The sequence below is a fragment of the Epithele typhae genome (genome assembly GCF_022376455.1).
Source record: "Epithele typhae strain CBS 203.58 chromosome Unknown BXZ73scaffold_157, whole genome shotgun sequence".
NCBI classification, from domain to species: Eukaryota; Fungi; Basidiomycota; class Agaricomycetes; order Polyporales; family Epitheliaceae; genus Epithele; species Epithele typhae.
Genome location: NW_025954348.1, coordinates 1 through 22,531, shown reverse-complemented (window position 1 = coordinate 22,531; position 22,531 = coordinate 1). Strand labels below are relative to the sequence as shown.

General features: G+C 55.1%; 6 protein-coding genes across 6 annotated transcripts; 1 reads left to right on the top strand and 5 right to left on the bottom strand.

The window, feature by feature from the left end:
* Nucleotides 1–1,915: 1,915 nt before the first annotated feature.
* On the bottom strand, nucleotides 1,916–2,275 carry BXZ73DRAFT_57469 (uncharacterized protein; the record flags this gene model as incomplete). Its single annotated transcript, XM_048021588.1, has 1 exon — nucleotides 1,916–2,275. A coding segment is annotated over one exon (360 nt), but the record flags the coding sequence as incomplete, so codon positions are not given.
* Nucleotides 2,276–5,033: 2,758 nt separating this feature from the next.
* Nucleotides 5,034–5,459, bottom strand: BXZ73DRAFT_57462 (uncharacterized protein; the record flags this gene model as incomplete). Its single annotated transcript, XM_048021585.1, has 1 exon — nucleotides 5,034–5,459. A coding segment is annotated over one exon (426 nt), but the record flags the coding sequence as incomplete, so codon positions are not given.
* Nucleotides 5,460–9,137: 3,678 nt separating this feature from the next.
* BXZ73DRAFT_57482 (uncharacterized protein) lies at nucleotides 9,138–9,740 on the bottom strand (the record flags this gene model as incomplete). The annotated part of the gene is made up of 1 exon (XM_048021589.1): nucleotides 9,138–9,740. A coding segment is annotated over one exon (603 nt), but the record flags the coding sequence as incomplete, so codon positions are not given.
* Nucleotides 9,741–10,391: 651 nt separating this feature from the next.
* BXZ73DRAFT_83070 (uncharacterized protein) lies at nucleotides 10,392–13,148 on the bottom strand (the record flags this gene model as incomplete). The annotated part of the gene is made up of 10 exons (XM_048023856.1): nucleotides 10,392–10,766; nucleotides 10,825–11,505; nucleotides 11,556–11,585; nucleotides 11,651–11,692; nucleotides 11,829–11,858; nucleotides 11,937–12,018; nucleotides 12,176–12,251; nucleotides 12,302–12,635; nucleotides 12,656–12,827; nucleotides 12,889–13,148. 10 exons carry the CDS (start codon nucleotides 13,146–13,148, stop codon nucleotides 10,392–10,394), a joined length of 2,082 nt encoding a protein of 693 aa, XP_047871161.1.
* Nucleotides 13,149–13,955: 807 nt separating this feature from the next.
* Nucleotides 13,956–15,214, bottom strand: BXZ73DRAFT_57464 (WD40-repeat-containing domain protein; the record flags this gene model as incomplete). Its single annotated transcript, XM_048021587.1, has 5 exons — nucleotides 13,956–14,415; nucleotides 14,463–14,519; nucleotides 14,567–14,706; nucleotides 14,749–14,886; nucleotides 14,942–15,214. The coding sequence occupies 5 exons, from the start codon at nucleotides 15,212–15,214 to the stop codon at nucleotides 13,956–13,958; spliced, it is 1,068 nt and encodes a 355-aa protein (XP_047871160.1).
* A 275-nt stretch (nucleotides 15,215–15,489) lies between these two features.
* Nucleotides 15,490–16,900, top strand: BXZ73DRAFT_108362 (uncharacterized protein; the record flags this gene model as incomplete). Its single annotated transcript, XM_048017147.1, has 4 exons — nucleotides 15,490–15,606; nucleotides 15,927–16,571; nucleotides 16,628–16,769; nucleotides 16,842–16,900. The coding sequence occupies 4 exons, from the start codon at nucleotides 15,490–15,492 to the stop codon at nucleotides 16,898–16,900; spliced, it is 963 nt and encodes a 320-aa protein (XP_047871159.1).
* Between the last annotated feature and the right edge of the window lie 5,631 nt (nucleotides 16,901–22,531).

Genomic DNA, 22,531 nt, shown 5'->3' with positions numbered 1-22,531 from the left:
TCAGCATCAGCAAGATATCGTATCGAAGTGAATGCTCTTACCAGTGAGATTGTTGATGTTGAAATTCTGTAACAGGCCGTTATATCGCTCGAACGGAAATCCCCACCAGCCTTGAACGGGGCCGAAGGAGCGGAGACAGTTCGCAAGGTGGAGGGAAAGGTGATGATTTGGAACGAGCTGGTGCGAGAAGATGGTCTGGATGCCGGTGAGGTAAGCAAGCATATGATCGTCGAATCTCTGAATCCTCTCTGCATCCATGGATCGTCGAGTGGCGAGTTCCACCGCGGAAACGAGGTGCATGAAGTTTTGCAGGACTGCGTGATCTTTGCTGAACTCAGTGGCTTGACCCCATAGACGTACAAGAGTGATCATGAGACTGACGGTGCAGACCGTTCGCCACTGGTCGGCCTTCAGTTTGCCGTGGGAGGGATCACCGAAATTATGAGGAGGGCGGTTCAACCAAGAAGGGAACGTTGTATGCGCGAGATCGCGACGGATGGTGTTGAGCACGTCCTTGGTAAGAATTCGAAACTTTGAGATGTCGTAAGGACCGTTGGCGAGGTGGAAGTCGTCGGTATCTTCATCGAGCACAGGCGGGATGATGAGTTCGTCGATGGTATGGGTTTTCGCCTAGAACCGTAAGGCATTAGACGCATCGCCGAAAGGAAAGACGAACCGAACTTACCCATCGAAGAAGCGCCTCGATATAGTGGCTCTTGGTGACACGCGATCCGGGTGAGAGATTGTTCATCTGAGCGACCGTTGCGAGATACCCGACACGGATCTTGCCCAGCGCTGTCGCGGAGTCGCGTTGAACACCTTCCCGGAGCTGCTGGAGGGATTGCTTTTGTTGTTCCGGCGTGTGCGCGGAGACCCTCTTCGTGGAATCAGTTGAAGCCTTCCCCTTGACGTCGATTCCCCATACCTCCATGCAGTGATGACGTAGGTTACCCAGGAGCAGATTGTGCATTGCGTCGACCACTGCAAAGCGGGCTGGATCCCAATACGGTAATCTCAGCAGCTCCGACCATCGAATGCCGTGTTTGTCGAAGAGGGACTTCCGATCCGCCTCCGTGGGGGCATCGCGCCAGCGGGACGCGAGGTTGCGGTGTTCATCGGCTGTCCGCGTGGGCCATGGTCGTGCGAGATCATTGATGTTTGGCTTCTCGAGACGACAAAACGAACAGAACAGCTTGGCTGAGTGACTTGCAAATCCACCAACTTTGCGCAGGGCTGGAAGGTCACAGACGAGTGGGATGATGGCGGCGCGCACAAGGCGACCAGTGAAATGGAGGGAAGTACAATTGAGATAAACTCCACGGGTCCAGAGGGTGAGGAAGTCGTCAATGAGCGGACGGAGAACATGGTTGAGCTGCTGAAGGGATGGCTCCTTGGGTCCTGGAATGATAGCGGCCAGGTAGACGTTCTCTGGGCGAAATCGAAGGCGGGGTGGAAGGTTGAGACAGGCGAGATAGACCGCACCGATCGAATGGGACTTCCCAGCCTGCTTGTTCCCGAACGGATTGAACCAGTCGACGAACAGGCTGAAAACGAGATGACTCGACCCATGTGGCTCTATCGAGAACGGTTGACCATCCGGGCCTAGGAATTGCTGGACGACAGGAGCCTGGAAGACATCGGACCACTTGGAACCAGGTGGAATGGGTTGTTTCCAAGAATCGATGAGGACACGCTCGATCTCTGGACGGGAGAAAAGCGACGCAAGCCAGGACGTCGCACTTCGGAAGGGGAAAGTCTTGATGGCTGTGTAGACAAAGGGAGGCAGCTGGTTATCGTTCCGCGCGACTAGAGGGGTGCCGCATGGCTTCTTGTTGGTCTCGCGAAAGTCGCATATGTGAGGGTAGGGGTCTTTGGGTTTGGATGGATCCGGTGGATAGATAGCGAAACACGCGGGACAGCATGCGTACCGGACGTAGTCTGGACCGATGTTCAATAGTTTGAATGCGGCTCGTACATCTGTGGGCACCATCTTCAGGAGTTCTTCCTGCTCGGGGGTGAGCGTGTTCGCAGAGCCGGGGAACATAAGGGCACCGGCTAGAACGACTCGAACGACCGCGAGAATGAAGGCCATTTGGGTCCGGGAGACGGAGGTGATGGCGTGCAAGATGGTGACCATAACGAGAGCGGCAGCTATGAACGGTTGCAGATTGGGACACCGTGACCCGCCTTTATAGCAGGTATGAGGGTGTGCAAGAGTAGGGAGAGGTAATGCAATACTCACCGGTGTTGAATACAAGCGGACCACATGTTCCATCCGCAGATAGGTCGTAAAGTCCACTCCTCACCTTCTCGAGCTCCCAAGACTCCTTCACGCTCTTCTCTAACGCTTCGAGTCGATCATGCACCCGGCATGTCAGTGAGGCGAGCATGCCATCCACGTTGGTGTCATGTAATTGAGGAAGCTTGGCGAGCATGGCGCGGGTTGAAGTGAGCCACTCACGGGATCTTACGATCTCCTGATTTGCGCGGGTTGTGGTCTCAATAGCAGGGGGTGGATCGTCGAGAGAATTTGGAGAGATGGGGAATGTGATATGAGTTGCATGAAGAGGAATGGAGGGTTGGTGCGCGAGTCGCGATTCGATGAGGGAGAGGACAGTGAGACGCGTCTGAATACTGTGATGAACATTCTGTTGCTGCTTTAGACTCCGTTAGATGGGAGACAGATTGTAGCAAACATCACGTACGGTTTCGGCTGCAGATCTGCTCTCCTGAACGGGGGGGCTGGTCAGTGGATTGGACGGTGACAACGGTGGCTCGGGCGTTGGCGCCGGTTCCTGTAATATGTCTTCGGGCTCAGCCATCAGCAAGTCTTGCCCGACAGTCGCCAAGAAAACCAAATCCGTTGCAGCCTGGACGGCTTCGGCAGTTTCAGTCGCAACTTCTGCTTGAATACCGCGCTGTCTTGCGAACATTCTGTCCGAATTTTCGTGGCGCCGGATCGCGATAGCATCCTGCATAACGCCCTGGCAGGTGACGCCATATTCATCGACGTAAGTGTGTAGGGAGCACTTTGAGCAGAGACACGGACGTCTGGATTTTTGCTTCGGCATAGAGGGGTCGTTCGGTGGCACGGAGGACAGAAGACGAGGGCTAAGGCGCCCGCGGACGGTCGAGGGGCACCATTTCAATAATCAAGTCTTTGTTCGCATGATAATACATTGACATATATCTTTTAGTGTAGCATGCGGGCCCGCTCCCATAGAGGCCGGCTGTAAGTTACAGCATTGCGAACATCATGGCGATATCGTTCGCACATATACAGTAACCCAGCGGTGATACAGACGACAGTGAGAGCAACGAGTACTGCCCCTCGCGGTCGGCCACGGTTCTGCTCCGACTTCGACCGAGATGCGCCCTGCAGAGACTAGGAATCAGTACGCCGTTGGGAGATGAATGGACGGATAAGTACCATGGCCAATGCACCTTCTTGGCGGATCTGGAATAGCACACCCTTCGCCGCCAGCTTCGAGAAATGCGTGATCGTGATTGCTGTAGAGGAGGACATGAGCACAACGCGTGCGACGCACTTCGTTGTGGGAGATGCGCCCTGCAAAGTCAGCACATCTGCGGGTATCATCAAACACAGCCAAAGACTCACCTCCGCCATCCAATTCTGCTTGATAGGTACGAGTGCACTGACCATACTACCCTTCTTCTCCGTCTCGTTCAGGACGACAAGGGACTGAAGGGTCGTGTGACGGTCAGCTGGGGATGTGTGCTCAAGCTCCTTGTCAAACAGGTGAGTTGATGCGGTGCTGGACGACAAGTCTTCTGAGCTTGATACAGGATGGCGTGAAGTCGGAGAGATAACGGCTAGTCATCGCCCGCAAACCGCCCGGGCCACATCGCATCAGTCACCCAGCAAATTTATGTCAAATGACTCACCGCTTTCCCTGGGCCACGGCAGAAATTCTGCGGCAGAAGAGACTACCATCTCTTGAGCCAAGGTTCTCGATGATCCGTCATGTACGACAAGGGGCAGATCTTCTGCGTATGAGCCCCTAAGTTCGTCGACGACGGCTTGGTTATATTCAACAGCAATCTCGAGCCGTGCGATAGCCTGTTCCATGCGTTGTACTGCAGCCGATACACTTGAGGCATTAGCATAGGATGAATCGATAGTAAGCTCGAGCTGATCGGTTCTGAGTCGGTCACTGCGCCGCTGAGATTTGAGTATATTCAGCTCGAGCGTCAGCTGTGCGATGCTGTTAGCATGGGTGTCGACTGTTTGCGTTAAACGATCTGAATGGTCGCGAAGCTGCCGTTTTTCTTGCATTACGCGCTCTGAGACGGTGCAGAACACACTGTGAACACACAGTACACACGATACACGTCGTGACATACCTTTGGTATCCAGCAGCACCTGTCGCGAAACCTGAGATACGTTGTCAATCTTGTTGTGAGCCTCCTTAACCTTGTCTTCTAGCATGGTCGTTCGAGCTATTGTTCCAGCCTTGTGCGACGTTATAACAAGAGTCGAGAGACATTGAGCTAGCTGATACGCACCTGTTCGCGTTTCAGCATCGAGATCTTGCGGACCAACTCTAGACGACTCTCCAATATTACGTCGACACGGGCTTCAACTTGAGACAGTCTTGTGGAACACTCGATATTGTCACCACCGAAGGGTAGGCTGATGTACTCCAGGCCTCAAGAGACGAAAGCAGGCGAATGTGGTCCAAACTCACCTATCGAGAGTCGCCGTGTCCATCGCGAGAGTATTGCAATGTTGATACCACCCTCGAGCAGACGGCAATGACGCAGATGGGATGCGAGGGAGGTCTCAGAGCATAGGGTGGAGGAAGTGGAAGTGGTCAAAGTCATGGTGGTGGTCAAGCATACCAGCGGAAGCATGCGCGAAAGCGTTTAGTGAATGCGCTTCATGTGACACGCTGTCACAACCCGACAGACGTGCATTGTTGGAGCATTGTACTGGCTGCCTTTGCATGATTGCCAGAATAATACACGGCAATGCATTCATAACAGAACGAGACAGCATTCAAGGACTATAATTACATAACTACATCACTGTCGAACTCCTGCGTAAGGTCAAAATCGTAGTGGGAATTGATGATGTTCAGCTCGCGAAGTTTGTATGGCTTGAGTGAGGCCAACCACTCGCTGTCATAGCAATTGCGCCACAAGCCTTCAGGCGCACATCCATCCACCACCTTCGGCTTCTCAGGCTCCTTCCTCTGACGAAACGTGTTTCCACCACCTCCGTGGGCCATAACGTGCGCGTGGTAGATTTCGTCCAGGCCGCGCAGGAACAGCTTCAGCGCTTGGCTCTGCCAACGGCAGTCGATGATGTAGAAGATCCTGGCTTGTCCAGGAAGGGTGGTTGGATCCATCTCGTCGCCGCTCATGTGGCGAGGCTCCAGCTTGTCGATGAGAACATAGTGACGCTCCAACCCGAGATGCGAAACGGCAAAGATGCGAATTTGAAGGAGCTAGACAAATATCATGAGCAGCTGCTAAAAACGGTGTCATCTAATGGTACATACAGATTGGTTGCGTGCATTCGCAGCCTTCCTCAACTTCGCCTTGAGCGCCTTCGCAGCTTGTGCTTCGTCGACTCCCGAGTCATCGTTCGCGTCGCGATAATGTTCACGATACTTGCGTCGGCAATATACCATGTGACCGTCTATAAGTTGTCCGATCTGGAAGACGACTGAGAACGCGCCTCAAAGAGACAAAACGAAGAAGCTTACCTGATCTAGGGTGACGCGTGCTGCGAGACCTTCAGGTTGAAGCTTGTAAGCACCACCTTGCAGAGCCTGAAAGAGATTAGAGCAGAAGACCGCCCGAGCGTCTTGATTGAAGAGGAACGTGGTCCAACTTTGAATGAAGTCGACGCGGAAGCCGACAACGTCGACCAGCATATCTCTACTGCGGACCTTGAGGAGTTTGTCAAGCTCTGCCGAGGTCAGGGGCGGGCAACGCTCGACTAAGTCGGGCCATGACTTGAATCTGAGCATAGTTCGTAGATGCTTGCGCGTGAGTTTCTGTAAAGCGTGAGTCAAGCGTGAGTGGGAGGCGATAAACGGTACAAGTTCAGCGTACTTGCAGCTTGTCCAGACTAATCTCGTCATACACATCAGATAAAGGTGGCAGGTCTTCAACAGTGTGTGTCACCTTCGACTTGGCCTTCTTCTCCGCCGAGTGAGATGTCGGCACTCGTTGTGACGGTGCAGCAGGTGGGTGACGTTGGCTTCGTGAAGGGGTTGGAAGTGTGAATGGTGTCGATGCCATCGCTGACGATGACGCGGATGCCGATGAAGTCGACGTCGAAGTTGATGAGGATTGTGCTTGATTTGGAGTGACGAGCGATCGAACCTCAGCTACGAACTGGGCGCTGTAAATAATGTCAGTCACCTGTAAACAGTGTGAGTAAACGTACGTACACCAGCTGCGCTTGTTTAGCATCCTGCTCACGACTGCGAATTGACCGATCAGTGATGTTTCGAGGGAAGAGGCATAGAAACTTACCTGATGCGGTCATGCATAGCCCTCTGTTTGGCCCCCAAATCGTCTATCTTATTGTTGAGGTGATCGTGGCTCTCTTGAAGCTTCTCTAGCAGAAAGACTCCAAACGTTCCGGACATCTTTGTCGCTGGCGAAACTGAGTACGGAACTCCGGGAACCACGGGCGCATTGAACGAAGGGGGCAGAGGAGGCTGCGCAGGATGCGCGTGCTGGTGTGGTATGGGTGCGCCATGTTGGATGGGCTGGAAAGGACGCATTATCTGGTCTTGCCCCTCGAGTGGCGCGACCTCGTCTGGGTTGGCAAGCTCCGGGTGCTGATTTGCTAGCGGCATGAGCTCGTCTTGGATTTCAGGAGGCATAGACCAATGTGGATTGACACGCGGGTCTGGGTTGTATTGGCTCGCGAGTGGCATAGGTTCGTCGGGCCTAGATGGGAGATGCGATTGCATTGGAGGTACGGGCTGCCACCAGAGACGGGAGGCCTCGGTTTGCGATGGAAAGCTTGCCGGTTTTAGCGCCGACGAGAGCGCGTTTGCGAAAGGAGACAAATGAACATTTGCTGGGGGGAATCCATTTGCATGTTGAGGGTGCACCTGCAGGAAGGTGGTTTGCGAGTGCCTGCTCATCTGTGCCGAAGTGTTCGACTGTATGGACGCGTTTGTCGGTGAGGGCATGTTCGAGTGCGGCAGGAGGTTCGTCTGTTGCTCGGACGCGTTTGACAACGAGAACACGTTTGACGGCGGGGGCGCATACCACTGCGACGGGGGAAAGTTTGTGGGCAGGGGCGCGTTCGACAACGGGTGCGCGTTCGACAGTGGGGCCGCGTTCAACGGCGGGGGCGCGTTCAACGGCGGGGGCGCGTGCGAAGGTGGGGGTGCGTTCAATGGCGGGGGCGTGTTGGTCTGCTCGCCAGACGCGTTCGACGGTGGGGCCACGTTCGAAGGCGGGGGCGCGTTCGAAGGTGGGGGCGCGTTCGAAGGTGGGGGCGCGTTCGAAGGTGGGGGCGCGTTCGAAGGTGGGGGCGCGTTCGAAGGTGGGGGCGCGTTCGATGGCGGGGGCGCGTTGGTCTGCCCGCCGGACGCGTTCGACGGTGGGGCCACGTTCGAAGACGGGGGCGCGTTCGGTGGCGGGGGCGCGTTGGTCTGCTCGCCGGACGCGTTCGACGGTGGGGCCACGTTCGAAGGCGGGGGCGCGTTCGAAGGTGGGGACGCGTTCGACGGTGGGGCCACGTTCGAAGGCGGGGGCGCATTGGTCTGCCCACCGGTGGCGTTTGTCTGTGGGGCTCCACTCGCCTGCGGGGGTGCGTTCGACGGTGGGAGTGCGCTCGTCTGCGGAGTCCTGTTCGACGACTGGATTTGCGTAGGGTTAGGGTTTGAAATCGGCATACCGACGGCGTATGGCTGCTGCATCGGTGGCGGAAAATGGGGCGGAGGGGGTGCGTTCGGGTGGAAGAGAGGAGGTACAGGTAAGGGACGGTTGGTTGGGGGGGGAATGGTCGACAACGCAGGGTTCACCAATGCGGAAGGGTTCGCGGGCGAGGTGAACGCACTGAAACTCGACGAACGAGACATGTAGCTGGGAGTCGGAGGCTGAACAGGAAAGCTCATTGGGAGTGTAATTCGGGAGCTTATTTCCCTCCAGTATTGCACATTCTCGTCGTATTTCTGAAATGAAGTATCAGCAATGAGTGCTGCGTATATGGTGAACAACAACGCACATCGATGAAGATTGGTGGTTTCACAACAGACTGTTCGCAAATAAGCGCAAGAACAGTGCGAAGAGAACAGTCAAGCTCACCTGTGACGCCACCTCTTGGCCTTCAGATGGCTCCGGGACCTCCGCCACCGTAGGTAAGGTGGACTTAACCGGGGGAACCGCATTGCGAAGCATGTTGGGAGCAGAAGCTGTGCGTATAATCTTCGACTTTCTGGGTCCTTCCGTTCCATAACTAGTGTCCTTTAGCTTCAAAGGTGGAACATGGGTCTGGATATGCGGTCAGCCAGCACGTCAACAGCAGACATGAGGACATACCGAGCAGTCTCGGCGTGAAACTTTGCCGTTGACGAACTGATGCGGCAGATCTCGGGGAACATGCTTACGACTGCGAAGACCTCATCAGCGGAGGGGGGACGAGGTGTCAAATGAGTACGTACCGCGTAGGTCGCCTCTCCTCTTCAATCCCGTCCATAGCCTGCGGTGCGGATCCACTGGTCGTCTGGGAAGACTGCGGCTGAGAGTCCATTTGGTAGTCAAGAGGCGGTTCTGATAGGTCCATTTGATGATCGGCAGGTGGTTCCGACGGGCCCATTTGGTGGTCAGTGGGCGATTCCATAGTGCACGATGGATGAGCGGGTTGGAATATTAGAAACAAGATAAATACATGCGCACCGAGCCTGACAAAGTCCATGCTGATGCACAGCCTGTTCGGTGAGCGGGGCGGATAATTGTGGCAGCATCTAAGCAAAGAAGCGCAGCGTTGAAACCAAAAGACGGCAAGAGAGCAAGAGTGGCGTCGTCAAAGATGAAAAGCTGGCTGTTCAAGCGATATACGCGCCACGGAGAGCTGTCACACCAGCGTCTATTTCAACGGCATCAGATTCAAGAGACAGTACAACTAGTGCATGATTATTCTACTGAGCTGGCTGCCCGTGGATCCTAACGCGATATATGCATACATCCGACGCACCCCAATTGTCCATAATATCGAGGAGGAAGATACCAAAGTCCATTCCGGAGAGCGCAATATAATCGAAAACCGGGAATGTTTGAACTGGGGCACCGTCATGTATACCGTACTCAAACTCTGCAAGTGCGATGATAGAATGTCCAGATAGTATGCGAGGAGATGTAAGAGATGATAGCGTACGCAGTCGGTGTTCGTTCGAGTCTCCATCTACTACACCCCACAGTATCATATGTCGAGGAGCACGGCGAATATCAGCGGCAATTTCGTGGGGGATATGATCAATGGTAACGTTTGAGGGGTGAATCAGAACTGGCGTAGAGATACCTACTTGGCTGGGTACAGTAGTCCGCCAGCATTGCCCTATCCTGGTATCCTCCTCGAGAATGACGTCAGGGCCTACTTGAAGAGGGGCGGCTTCAGCATTGACCGAGGTGAACGTCGGGTATATCATCCCTCCATCCACCCCAAGTGCGAAGTCGCGCATGAGGACAGGGGGTCGAGAAGCATGCCGCAGAAGCCATTGTCCAAAATCTTCATCTTCCTCGCATCGACAGGCCGATTTGCCGGAAGAGAAGAGCGGGATGAACGAGAAGGGTGGAATGAGCCGGTAAGACGGGATTGACGAGATGGTGTGGTCGAAATCCCGCCATGGTATCTCTCGCCAAATTGCCCAGACAGACTGGGCTGCGACGGAAAAGCTTGGAGTGGCGAGGGCGACCCAGGCAAAGGCGGCAGTCGCGACGGAAATGAGCAATGGCAAGTAGCAGCAGACGACCCGGTGGCCTTTCTTTGAGTGAGTACGAGCGGAGGCGAGTGTGCGCGGCTTCAACGGCTTAAGGGATTGAGCTGTCGGATGGTGAGCCACTTGTGTTTGTCGTAGCCAGAAATCACCGACCTGTGTGAGGTTTTGGAAGTGGTTGGCGTGTTGGATGTAAGAACCGCGACGAGTCGAAGGGAGAGCTTCGTGCAGAACGATCGGCCATTCGAGACACGGAGGAATGATTAATGAGGGAGGAGGAGCAAAGATAGAGTGGAAGACACGGGGCGACATGATTTGCATGGCTCCTTGTCACACAGTGACATGTACGTCGATCACCGGGTGACCGCGCGCTGGCCATGCGTACACATTCAATGCCACTCCGGCCGTCTTCCTCATAGCGTCCACGAATACACTTCGTATCATTGTAATACAACGTAATCAGACCCAGTAATTGTCCCAGAAGTCCTGTGCGATCGCCTGGGGTCCTAGAACGGTACAAACTCGAGTCCAGTCCTCCAGCCTCCCTGTGACAGACTCCCACTTCGACAAAATATCTGGGTCCATGCCTGGCTGTGAGGAGTACGCCATGTGAATACTGTGCAAGGCGGGATGGGGAACTCCTGCATGCCCCCCGACCCACTGAGTAACGACGCCTCGTTCAGCCTCCTCATCCCCGGTGTCAGTCCCGTGCAGGGGAGACATGGCCAATAGGAAGAAATGCACCAGGACGTCGAGATCGCATAGTGCCTGATACCATCCGTTGTAATCGTTCCAAACGCGGCGCGACGAACCACCCCTGCGCCTGCTGGACAGCTGTACGAGATCATCCGACTGAGCGAACGTTCACTCTAGACAAAGGATTTGCACTTACCGAAGCCACCTTCGTTTCGAGCAGATACAGGTCCGCCAGGTTAGGAAATATATGTGCAATGTCGTGTATGACGAGATAGTCATCTGGAGCAACTTGAATAGAAAGCTGGTATAGACGTGGAAACAGCGCCTGTCCCGCAGCCGACGCCGTGAGATGATGAAGTTGGTCAGACATCGAACGGTGGCCGTGGCTGAAGCCGAGATAGAGCTTCTCCAGGTGACGAAGCGGGAGGTATAGACGATCGAGATATCCAATGGCGCAGACTAGATGTTCGACGGCGGCCAATGGGGCGAGGGAATAGGGAGGACTGGTCCCCTCGTGCGTCAAGGTGAGTGTACGGATTTTGCGATGTGACCGTAGGAACGTCGTCAGAAGGTGGGGCTGCACGTTGGTGAGGAAGTCGTCGAGATGGGGAAGGAAGATGAGGTCGAATAGGTCGGGGGGAGCGCCGTCCGGAAGCACAACTTGCAACTCTTCGATGGAAGGGACGAGGCGAAGAGCTTGCTGTACTTGAGGCCAAGGCACGAGCGCATAGTGGCCGAGCTCGATGACAACCTTCTGGTACTCGCGGACAATGAATCTGAATTGAGGAGCAGTCGGCGTAAAGTTGAATTGGGGAGCAGCCGACGCGAAGTTGACAAAGGCCTCTAATTCAGCGATCGTCCGGATAGAAAGGACAGTCTGATGGGACGTGAGAAGCGTAACGGAGGGGTGAAGTGGCACAAGCGTACCTGGCGTCGTATCGCTAACGTCTGCTCCATCTAACGCATCAATAAACCGGCCGTCAGTTACACTCCGAATCATGCATATGAAGGAAGTGACTCACCTGTACACTTGGAAGGTATTCTGGATGCTGGGTGCCAGGTACCTTCGACATATATATCCTTACACTGGAAACAAACACAAAGATTCGCATCAAAGTCAGTTGAAGACAGTTTTGAACGCTGTTCCGATCCGCATTCGATACGCACCCGCCAGGTACAGCCCATTGCCGTGCTGCTTACTGTGCCGCCTTTCAACCAGTAATCTTGTATCTGTAACGGTGACAAAAGTCAGAACAAACCGCGCATACAAAAGCGATCTCAACCAAAACAAAGCGGACCCGCACACACTCCTGGGGGAATCGGGCTGCCAAGGCCCAGGTCCCATGCATTCGCCTCGAACGTGGACTGGCGCATGTTCTCGGCTTGCAGCCTGAGGGAGCGCCAGAGGAAGAGGGAGGTGGTCGAGCCTCATGAAGTGATGCGCAAGCGAATCACGCCAATCGCGAACAAGGGCCTTGCCAATTGCATATACCGAACACAATCCATTACATATCGGAATGCGGACAGAGATTCTTCAAGAAACAGACAAAGACAACGACGAAGATGAGGGGTCCTTGCAGCGCGCCTGGGGAGCGGAGGAATAACCAGTAGCGCATTTCTTCACTGCAGGACGAGTGAGCATAACGATAACGCAGAAGAAACAGTCCACGCACTCTCCGCCCGACGTTGGGCTCCCCATTTCCCTCTGACCCAGGATGGATCACGACGAAGTTCCGTGATTGAGAGCACTAGTCCATCCGCGCGAACGAACCCCGGCGAGACGCTCTGCCAAGACCCCTTATCCCCTTCTTCCGGGACCCGCAGCCAAAGCTGGCAGTACTCCTTGGTACGCCAACACAGGACATCGCCGATCGCGATCACCGATTCGTCTCGAAACGTCGGCGGAGAGAGCACTGGCTGGTCAGCATCCACAACGGCCCATCCGCCGTGTTTCCCATCTTTTCGGTTGTACTGGAGCTGCTCGCGGGTATGATTACCAAATTTGCGCTTCGGACGAGCATGCTTACCGGTAAAACACAGGGATCCACCTTGGATGCAGGAAGGCGACGAGACCGGGAAGCGGAAGCGGAAGTGGAACTCGCCCCGACGCCACTGCTCTTGAGGCTCGGCGGCTGTTTGCGGGAGGATCGCGAGATGGGATTCTGGTCTACAGGCTGTCGAGGTGTATCTTTGCGCTTCCTGGATAAACGAACCATGACTTAGCAGTTGACTTAAAGCGCCATTGAGGGCGAAAACTCACCGAGATATAAGTGTCGATGAATTGTATATTTGGAGAACAGTGGGGGTAAACTTGGGGCGAGGAGCGGGGTATGAACGCGCCGGAACAACAACACTGGTGGTCTTCCCCGAATGGATGGGTGTGCTGATAGAGAAGATGGGAGGATCTTGGGCGCCGCGGACACTGCGACGAGGGGAAATGCAGGAGGCCAGCCACCGCATGACGACGCATGCCGACAAAACAGCTACAGATGAAACACCGAGACCGATGAGAGGAGTCATGAAGAGCGGGATGAAGGAAAGGACGGAACGAGGTAGCACTTCAACTCACCTTTATGCCAGATGCCCGAGTGGCAACATACAAGAGCTTTATGTTATGGCCGCATCCTACGATCCTCAATGCACGACGCCATGTAGGTGCCAGCCATGGGAAGTGAGACGAAGATGAAGAAAAGATACCCATGGCAAGAACTTCCGAGGTGAGTTTTCGTGGAAGCAAATAGGGACAAGACGCGCAAACATGGAGGAGGGACCCTGGGGGAGCAAGCACGAGATCGAGGGCGCCTACGGGCGCTGCAGGCCAAAGGGCGAAGGGAGACCAAAAGATCCCACGCGAAGAGATCGCGAGGCGCGAGAATCGACGGAGATCGTGTGCCGCTTCGCGTTTTGATAGGAACCCTTGTCGATATGGCGCATCGTGTTGAGACACCTTGCGGGACAAAAGACGGCGAGGCGCAACACGGAGGACGCGGCGGTGCTCGTAATCACACATGCGTCTGAGTGTGGTCGACGACGGGATTGTGAGGCGTGGCACTGGTGGATGCACATGATTTATCAAGCTGCTGCTGTCGTTGATCCTGGCGGAATGCATGCAAACTAGTACAATTGGTACAACTGCCCAGCCAACGTGAAGACAAACGCCAATGCAAGACCAACCACCACCTTCACAAAGAAAGAGAACCAGCTGACCCTGCCGCCAGACGTGGCCCCGAAACTAGTGGGGAAACTCGAACGCACTGTATCCCAATTAGTGGGAATTTCCGAAAAATGCTCGAAGATACGCACACACATCCTCAGTCTTCCACAATACTACTTCTGTCGACGACGGACCATCAGCAATGCCTGTCGCGATGTAGAACGTGTCTCGAGAGCGGTTGTAGAACGCCTGAGGATTGCTAAGCGTCGTGCTACAAAGGCAGGCAGAGTAGACACACGTACGTCGACTGCGATAACCATGTCGTGATCTGATAACGAGCGTGTCAGAGTCGAGCAATGTTGTAGTATCAAGCACATACCGCCGAGTGTGAGACGAGCAAGCTTCTCCGAGGTGTCAACGTCCCACAAGTGAACGTTTCCCATGGCGTTGCCACCAAGTAGTGCATTGTTGCCGTGGATGAAGCGAACATGCACGGCTCGAAGGGCATTCGGAGCCACTGGATGCGAAAACGAGCGCACGGGACCCTTAGAATCTAACGGATAGACATCGAACCCATTAATCATATTCGAAACAGCGAGCAGCCTTCGGTTGGAGGCTAGCGATGCATGCGCACTGGATAAATGTAAGCGCTAGTGATATGCTCTGGCGCAAACACGCACATTTGTCCGGCGACGTTGATGCTGCGAATGTAAGCCCAGGTGACGGCATCTATGAAGCTGCCCCTACGTCAGACAAGCGAAGATGATGTGTTCCCACAACGCACTGAATGCCGTGGTTCATAAATGTCACTAGGAGCTGTGACTGATCGGGTGCCAGCCAATGTAAACTTGTCACCACAAGGTCCTCCTGGCTCGAACGCGCCACAGAAGGTGCAGGGATCCTCGCTTCTTCTATCCAAGGGCTCTTATCTAGCAACAGAAATCAACATACGTCTGAGTCGAGCACTGATCCGATACCTTGTGCCATCCGCTTCCAGACATGAATATCACACCTCGCTCCAGATGCAAAGCGAGTCGAAGAAGCGACCGCTAGGCAGTCGACCGGAAAAGAGTGGGCCAAAACTCCAGATACTACAAGTTCTGTCTGTCCGTGGGGTGAGTAGAGGATACGCCTGAGACTCTGTTCGCCGGGAACTCACATTTGTTATGGAGCAATAGACGATGGTACCATCGCCGAGGCCACACACAAAGCTATCTTCGTCCGGAGGCATCCAGGCCACAGAGAGAATGGGTATGTTACCATTCTGAGAGATTCTGTGGACTAGCGAGTAGTCTTCCATGCACCATACGCATATTTCGCCGTTGAGATCGACTGATGCGAGAAATGTGCCGCGGGGACTAAAAGCGACTGCCGTGGTATTGGACTTGCGTTCAAGAGAGAGATTGGCGGCTTTGATGTACTGGAGACTCATCTGAGGTAACTGGCTAGGAAGCAGGGACGAATCGAGAGGCAGAGAAGGACCCTACGGGAGACGAGTGGCAGCGATCAAGCAGACGCGAGTTGGTGCACGTGACGCAATTTGAACGCCGGAATGCGTGCAGGCTTTGCGCGATCGAGTGTGTTGAACGTTGACCACCCACCCCTTCTTACCTCTACCTCTCTCTCGCTCACCGATCCCTTGTCAATAAATCTCGGACTCAGTCTTTTCATGCGTCTCGAAACGCTAGAACCTCGACATCGGACACCATGGCCTCAGTCTGCTCGCTCTGCTTCGGGTTCATCTCGGCCCCAGTGATGTTCGCGCTCTCTTCTCCCGCACTCGAAAATGTGGAGACGACCATCTATCGAGGGGCCGATCCTCAGGTGTGTGTGGATAACTTTCGCCGGTGATATGTGCAGTGGTATGTAAAGTTCGCTTCTTTGTCACAAAGGATCTCAAGCTGAACAACTTTCCAAAGGTCATGGTTCTCCGACCGTCCATATCGCTTCATCTTCCCCCTTCTGCCCGCTCAAACTCGTCCCATTCCATATTCACTGTCAAGAAACCACCTCCCAACCCAGCATGCCTGTCGAAAGCAAAACCGTAGTTTCAAGCTCCCCAACTCGTAGCCAGCGTCGTAGGATTTTGGCCCTGGTGAGTCTTTGTTCCATACGTGCGGTATGATGAGCTGATCCAGCCTCAGAGGGCTCACAGCGCCCGGCGGGTCGCCACACGTCGTTTCTACAACGTGGAGTCTCTGACCGAGTTCATTGATTTTGCTCGTCACGAAGCTGACCTCGGACTTTGTGTCGACGAAGTCACGATATCACTTCCTCCGCACTCTATCTATCCTGGCCAGCTCATACAGCAGTGCCTTTCCCTCACTCCGAACGTTGAAGTCCTCGCCATTCACCTACCACGCCCCACTCCGCCCACCATCTTATCCGGAATTTTGCTGCCCAAGCTCGCAGTCTTCACTACTTCGCTCCCTCACCGATGTATCGCATCTTTTCTCCTCTCCAATCTATCCATCACCGCGCTGTCTATTCAAGCCTGCGGACCCAGCCTCAACTGCCCCCTTCGAAGACTGGACTTACGGCACATCACGGATCTTCAAGGCCCCGCTCGCTGTGTAACGCGCGTTGCAAACGGTCAAGTTCGCCGGGCCACTGTCAACCTTACCCGTCTGGCGTCTTCCGTCTCCCTCGCCGTTCAAGCCTTGGCAACATCCCCCCTTCACTGCCTCATCATCGACTTCTTCTCCCACGACTACAACATCTTGACGAAGGTTGCGACCTCCTTACCCAACGTCAAGGCGCTGAGGTTGATTGAAAAACCGTGTGCCCAGGTGCGTAGTCTGGCTATCATCGGCGAGCACAGATTCATGATCATCTCGCTCCTCAGGGCAGGGATCATATCGGCCCATGGCATCATCCCTCCGAATGGCACCAAGCACTTCTTCGCCTCTCCAGCCTGGAAGAGATCGAGCTGCAAACCACGGACGATATCAAGCTTCCGTCCAATTACTCCCTCGCGAAGCTTGTGAGTGCGTGGGCGAATGGGCTGAGACCACATCAAACCCATCATCCGACTCTCTTTCACATCACGGTGCGGGCAGCAGGGAAGCAGACTCACTGGTTCAAGCGTGGTAATGGAGAGTGGGAGAATCTGTCGTGACGGTCGTTTCCAGTTTTGTAAGCCACTCCGTTCAAGTTTATTTTATCGTCTATATCTCCTCGGCCTCGGTCTCGTGTGGCATCAACCCACTATCCCACCTGAACAACCATGCATTCATTGTCCGGTGCGCTTCCAGAGTGAATGGGTTGCTTTACTCCCTCCGACGCGCCCACGCGCCGAGCATGTGGCCTTACCGTGCAGTCGCTAAGTGTGTTCACTCGGAGGTTGACAGGGCCCATAGCTCGTCCTCTCGTCCGCTGCAGATAGCGCCGCGATGTATGATCGCTCCACCAGACCGTGCCTTGGTCGTCCCGTGTATGCATGCCGTAGAGAGCGTGCCGACCACGCCGCCACTGGATCCTAATCTGTTCTTAGACTCTGAAGAAGTGCATCGCACACAGTGAAATTCGACCCCCTTGAGGATAGTTACGCATGTGGGGATAATCGAGGCATAGCGAAGCGGATATTTACCTCGCGCGGGGCGGTAGTCGAGGTAAAGCGAAGCGGCAGTCTACCTCGCGCGCGAGGCGATAGTCGAGGTAAAGTGAAGCGGAAGTCTACCTGGTACACGGCGCGATAGCTGGGGTATAGCGATGCGGCAGCCAACCTTGCGCGCGGGGCGATAGTCAAGGTATAATGAAGCGACAGTCTGCCTGGTGCGCAATGGGACAGCGATGCGATAGTCTACCTATCACGTGAGGCGACAGTCGGGGGGACAGTCAAGGGACAGTCATGTGCAAGGCAGACTATCCGGCGGTGGGGCAGCGATGCGGAAGGCAAACAAAAGTCTAAGTTCGGCGTCGTGCGACAGTCATGTGTCCATTGAGGACAAAGGAAACCTCTATCAACATTGCGACAAGGCTGTCATCACGTGGGTAATGGGGCCCCCGCCCGCAGTGTGGTGCCTTTCGACGCGCCGCCCGCGCCGCCTTGGCCGCTCCCTTCCAGGGCCGGCGCGTCCGGACACACAATGACGAGGTCGCGCCTCCACCAGCACCGCCGCTCTCTGGGGGACAGGTCACCAGCATTGTCGCACCTCCGTTCGACGTTCCTCCATCGTCATCGTCCCCCGCTGCTTCCCCGGGCATTTCTTCCCGACTAACGTCCGGTCGAAGGGCGGAACAGTAGTCAGCGGCGTGTCCCTGGTCGCCACTCTATCACTATCGTCGGTATCCAGTCCACACTCGGCTATCGCAGTCGAGTGTTGCGCCGCTCCGCGGACAGTGGACACCTCGTCGTGTGGGATTTTGTGTCGGCGTTCCCCGAGGCCACGCATTCCGGTTCCTCCGCGCCAACTCTGAGGGCGCGGTCGACGCATGTCAGTAGATCTCGTTTGTCTCGGCCAGGTCCCCTCCCCGTCGCTGCCTTGCCTCCTGCCGCTTTTGTGTTGTCCGGTGTCCTTGTTTCCTTGTCCGTTGCCGTCTCGATGTCATCGAGGGTTGTACTAGTATACTTATTCGTCGCTGTGTTCGCTTTGTATGTTCAGTGGAAGTTCCTGTAGTCTCCAGCGCAATGTATAACAGATCGTCGGTCTTACGCGTGAGAGGACGCCTCAGCATGGGAGCCCACTGGGCCGCACCGGCCCGCGCAGATTTCACGCTCGCGACGGCGCATGCGTACAGGGGACGAGCTGTCCTAGGAACGAGGCCTGCGTACGGCGGTTCGGAGTCACGCAAATGAAACGGCCCCGTTCATCTCCTTCCATGCAGCCTGAACCCGGCGAGCGCGTTGATCCCGGCTGGTGGTTTGTGGGCTCACAATGATCTGCCGCGTGGATCACGGCATGTCGACGCAGAAGGTCGGGGGCCGGGGCAGTGGAGCCAAGGCGGTCCACCACGCTGCAGCCTGCAGGCAGCGGTGGCTCGAGCCTGGACGGTGCGAAGTCCGTCCCGTGCGTTGCCAGAAGCGTACGGGGTCTGCAGCTGCGCGCGTGGAGGCGGTCGGAGTCATCGGATGGCCGACATCAGCCGGGTGGTCTCACGGACACTACACACATAGTACTTAATGTGGAAGGCCTCACCTCGCGATTACGCCGGCACTGATAAGTAAACGCTGAAGCCTGAGCGCATGATGGCGGGGTGGGGAATGATCTGGGTGATTCATTGTCAAGAATAACGTGCAGGTCTTAACGACGAAGGCAGAGTACAACAACGATAGTACAGATTTAGGAGGCTTATTGTGTCGGCGTTGTCAAGGACGCCTGGAATCAGAGCGCCTCATCCGACGAGGGACCCGACGATCGAGGCCGCTTGCTGGATCACTCTCCCGAGGAACGTCGCCGCCTTCGCCGATATTTGTATGTGCGACAGCTCCACTGCTTCGGAGCGGATCTGCTGCCATTGTTCGTGAACTTGGTGGATGGTTGGGCGACGTGCCGGGTCGGGGTGCCGCATAGACTCTGTCAAAGGCGCGAGGAAGTCCAGAGAATAGTATTTCTATGGTTGCAGAGACACCGTCAGCAGTGCATGCGTTCCGAGGATCCAACACCTACCTCCTGAAGATCTTGGAGATAAAGGCTGCCGAGCGCGTGAATATCGACGGGGAACGCCTCGTAGGGAATGTCGTGAGAGAGCTCCGGAACCGTATCGTCCCTGCCAATGTCGCCTATCACCAACGGGCGGCAGCCTTTTTTGAACCTGACCGAGTGGCCAAAGTCGATGTAGAAGTACTGAACAGGGAAGTCTGTTCGCGAGCGAGGTTTGATCTTGTATACGCCATCTGGGGTTTGCGACTGGTTTACCGGATGCCACCCAGTAGGAATGAGATTCCGAGCATCCATCATAACATTTGCTTCTGCAATGCCTCTGATGGTCGTTCAGTCGTGCGGAAATGGCTTAAAGGATCTTACTCACCGGTGTGCAATTCGGTGGTTATGGAGAAAAATCAATCCCTGACAATCGGAACACGGGCAAGTCTGTACCCCAGCTCATGACGGTAGATGATCAAGAGTACTGACCTTGATGCTCTGGTCAATGAACGAAATGACTTCACCAACAGCGCAGAAATCAGGATCGTTGTACCTCCGTAATAAGGGAAGGAACATCAGCGTGAGAAGAGGATCGAGTGGATCGGGCAGCGTCTCGATAATTGTCACGCAATGACAAGTGGTGTCCCGCCTCGATTCGATGTACTTGAGTATTTGTATCTCTTGGTTATCATTCTTGACTTTCTTGATCGCCACGAGCTCTCCGGTGTCCCTCTTGCGAGCGTCCATCGTGCGTGTCTGAAGAGCTTCATTGAGCAACATCGACACCACACCGCACAAGAAAACACGCACAGGGAATATCATGGCCGCATCTTCACAAAAGAATGGATTTCGATTCGTTCCCAACCACGAAGGTGTCCAGCCTGGCTGGTAGCGTGGTCTGAGCACGTATCCATGTTCGAGCAAATATTGCGCGCGATCTCGCCAAGTAATCTCGACGCTGTAAAGATCCCATATACCGTCACGAGTGAATTTGTCGCGCTTGGCTATACGATCATCGTCCAAGAGGGCATAATCCGGCAGTTGCTCCTCTGACGGTGGATGTGCCATGATGACCGGGCGGAGAAGCGATGTCGTGGGTAGGGGTGGGGGGGGGGCAGAGGTGACATTACGCACCGCGCGGCGGGCCCAAGTTGTACTTATCATCGAGTGGCACAGACTGCGGTGAATACCGAGCGCTCGTATGCGCGGCCGGGTACACGGTCTCCACTGGGTGTGGGTGCGTGTGGTGTGGTGTTCCGGAAGGCCTCGACGCGGCTTGTTCTCGCAAAGTGCCCGACATCAGGATTATTGTCTTCATATCTATCGAGATGTCAGGATAAGGCGAGACAGAACAACAACAACCTAACAGCTCACGGAGAAATTGGACGAGACATCCACATACAGATGGTTTTCAATAGAGGCGGGGCGATCCAGCGGCCGGCTTATGTGGGGTGGAATGGTACCACACTAGGATTAGTACCCTTCTGCCCGCGAAGCTGTATGAGTGCGAATGAAGACGCCTGAAAGAGATTTGAAGCACCCATCCCGAACGACGCTCATTAGCCTGCCTCTGGAGAACATAACCTTTGAGCTGCTTGCGGGCAAAGTTACGGTGAGGTTCAGTCAGAAGTACATCCGACCTCCGCATCCTGATTACAGCTGTTTCCGAAATGATTGCCCGACCAACTCCGATGATACGCGAGCGCGCATCACACGCGAGCTGCACGAACGCACACGAGAAAATCGAAAAAATCGAGAAAATCGTCCTCGTCGTCTGCAGCTTCCGTACAACGCTTTTGTGCCCTCCAATCCACTCCGTTTGTCTCTGCTTCACTCTCTATCATGACTGGGTGCTCTATTTCCCAAGATATCGATGCTGGTGCGATCTACTCGGTCGATTCAAAGCCGGTCGCGGGTCGACCTTGCTGAAGCTCTCGGAGTGTCCACACGCTCCATGCGACGATGAAAGGACCACTACAAGGTATTAGAGCAACTTCAAGACCGCCAGATTCGTCGCTCCCTGCCCCACGGTCCTTGAGGATCTACGATATCTCCTCCCCCACCCTTCATGTACCCCCACGAAGCCGCCGAATGGTCTCGCCGCTGCCCGCCGTATCCTCGTCCGACTCGGGGTTTCGCACAAGAAGCTGTGAAAGGAGCCAGCTGAACGCGACGGGATCGCTCGGTATCAGTGGCACGCTCAGATCACCTCCCAGTCTTCGGCCCCACAGCTCGTGTTCGCGGACGGCTCGAGCAAGGACAACCGAACCGTTCAAAGGCGGTATGAACGCGGTTTGAACGGGCAGCATGCTGTGGAGAGGATCTTGGCTGAGCGGCCTGCAGGTGACGCTTCTCCATCCTCCCCGCCCTCACATTGAATGGCATTTCGATCACCGCGCGGGTGCCAGATGGTGCAGGCCTCAGGCCTCAGGGTTTGGTGGATGGTGGCAGGTGCTGAGTTCTACGATTGGGCTGTCGCGGAGCCATGGTACGTCGTCTCAAGTCGTCTCGGTTCTCGTCCCGTCTCAGCAGCTGCTTTGATAGCTGCCCAAGATGAAACTGTTCCCGGCCCAAACGGTCTTCCCCTTGTCGACATTCACTGCACACACAAGAACTATGGAGTTTGATGTGTCCCTTTGTCGGGGGGCTTGAAATTATGGGCCCGCCGCAGGTCCACTAGTGCCATAGCGCCGACCAGCACGATGACAGTATCTCTGTCGTCCATGGATTGCAAAGGCATGTACATGCAGCGCTCGAGCAGGGAACAAGTAGAAATAGTAATGTATGTGTGCTGGCAGCCTCGCCCTCGCAGTCTCCCAATTTCCATCATTTTTTCGAATTTTTTGTGGAGCTCGCGTCTGGTCGCGCACGCGCGGTGGACTTTTTCGATTTTCCCCGAATTTTTCGGAGTGTTCGTGCGTGTTGCCGCTCGCGTATCATCGGAGTTGGTCGGGCAATCATTTCGGCAACAGCTGTAGTCCCAGCGCCTGTGAGTCATCGCCGATTCGCAACGCTCTGAATGCCTTCGTCAGTGCCTTCGTCCTTGTCTCCCTCCACCTTGTTCCGCATCTCGACTGTGCGTCTCATGCGGAAGATGCACGCGTGGGCAACTCCACGACGTTCTTGGGGGCGACTTTCTCGTACACACTTGCGTCTCTACCACA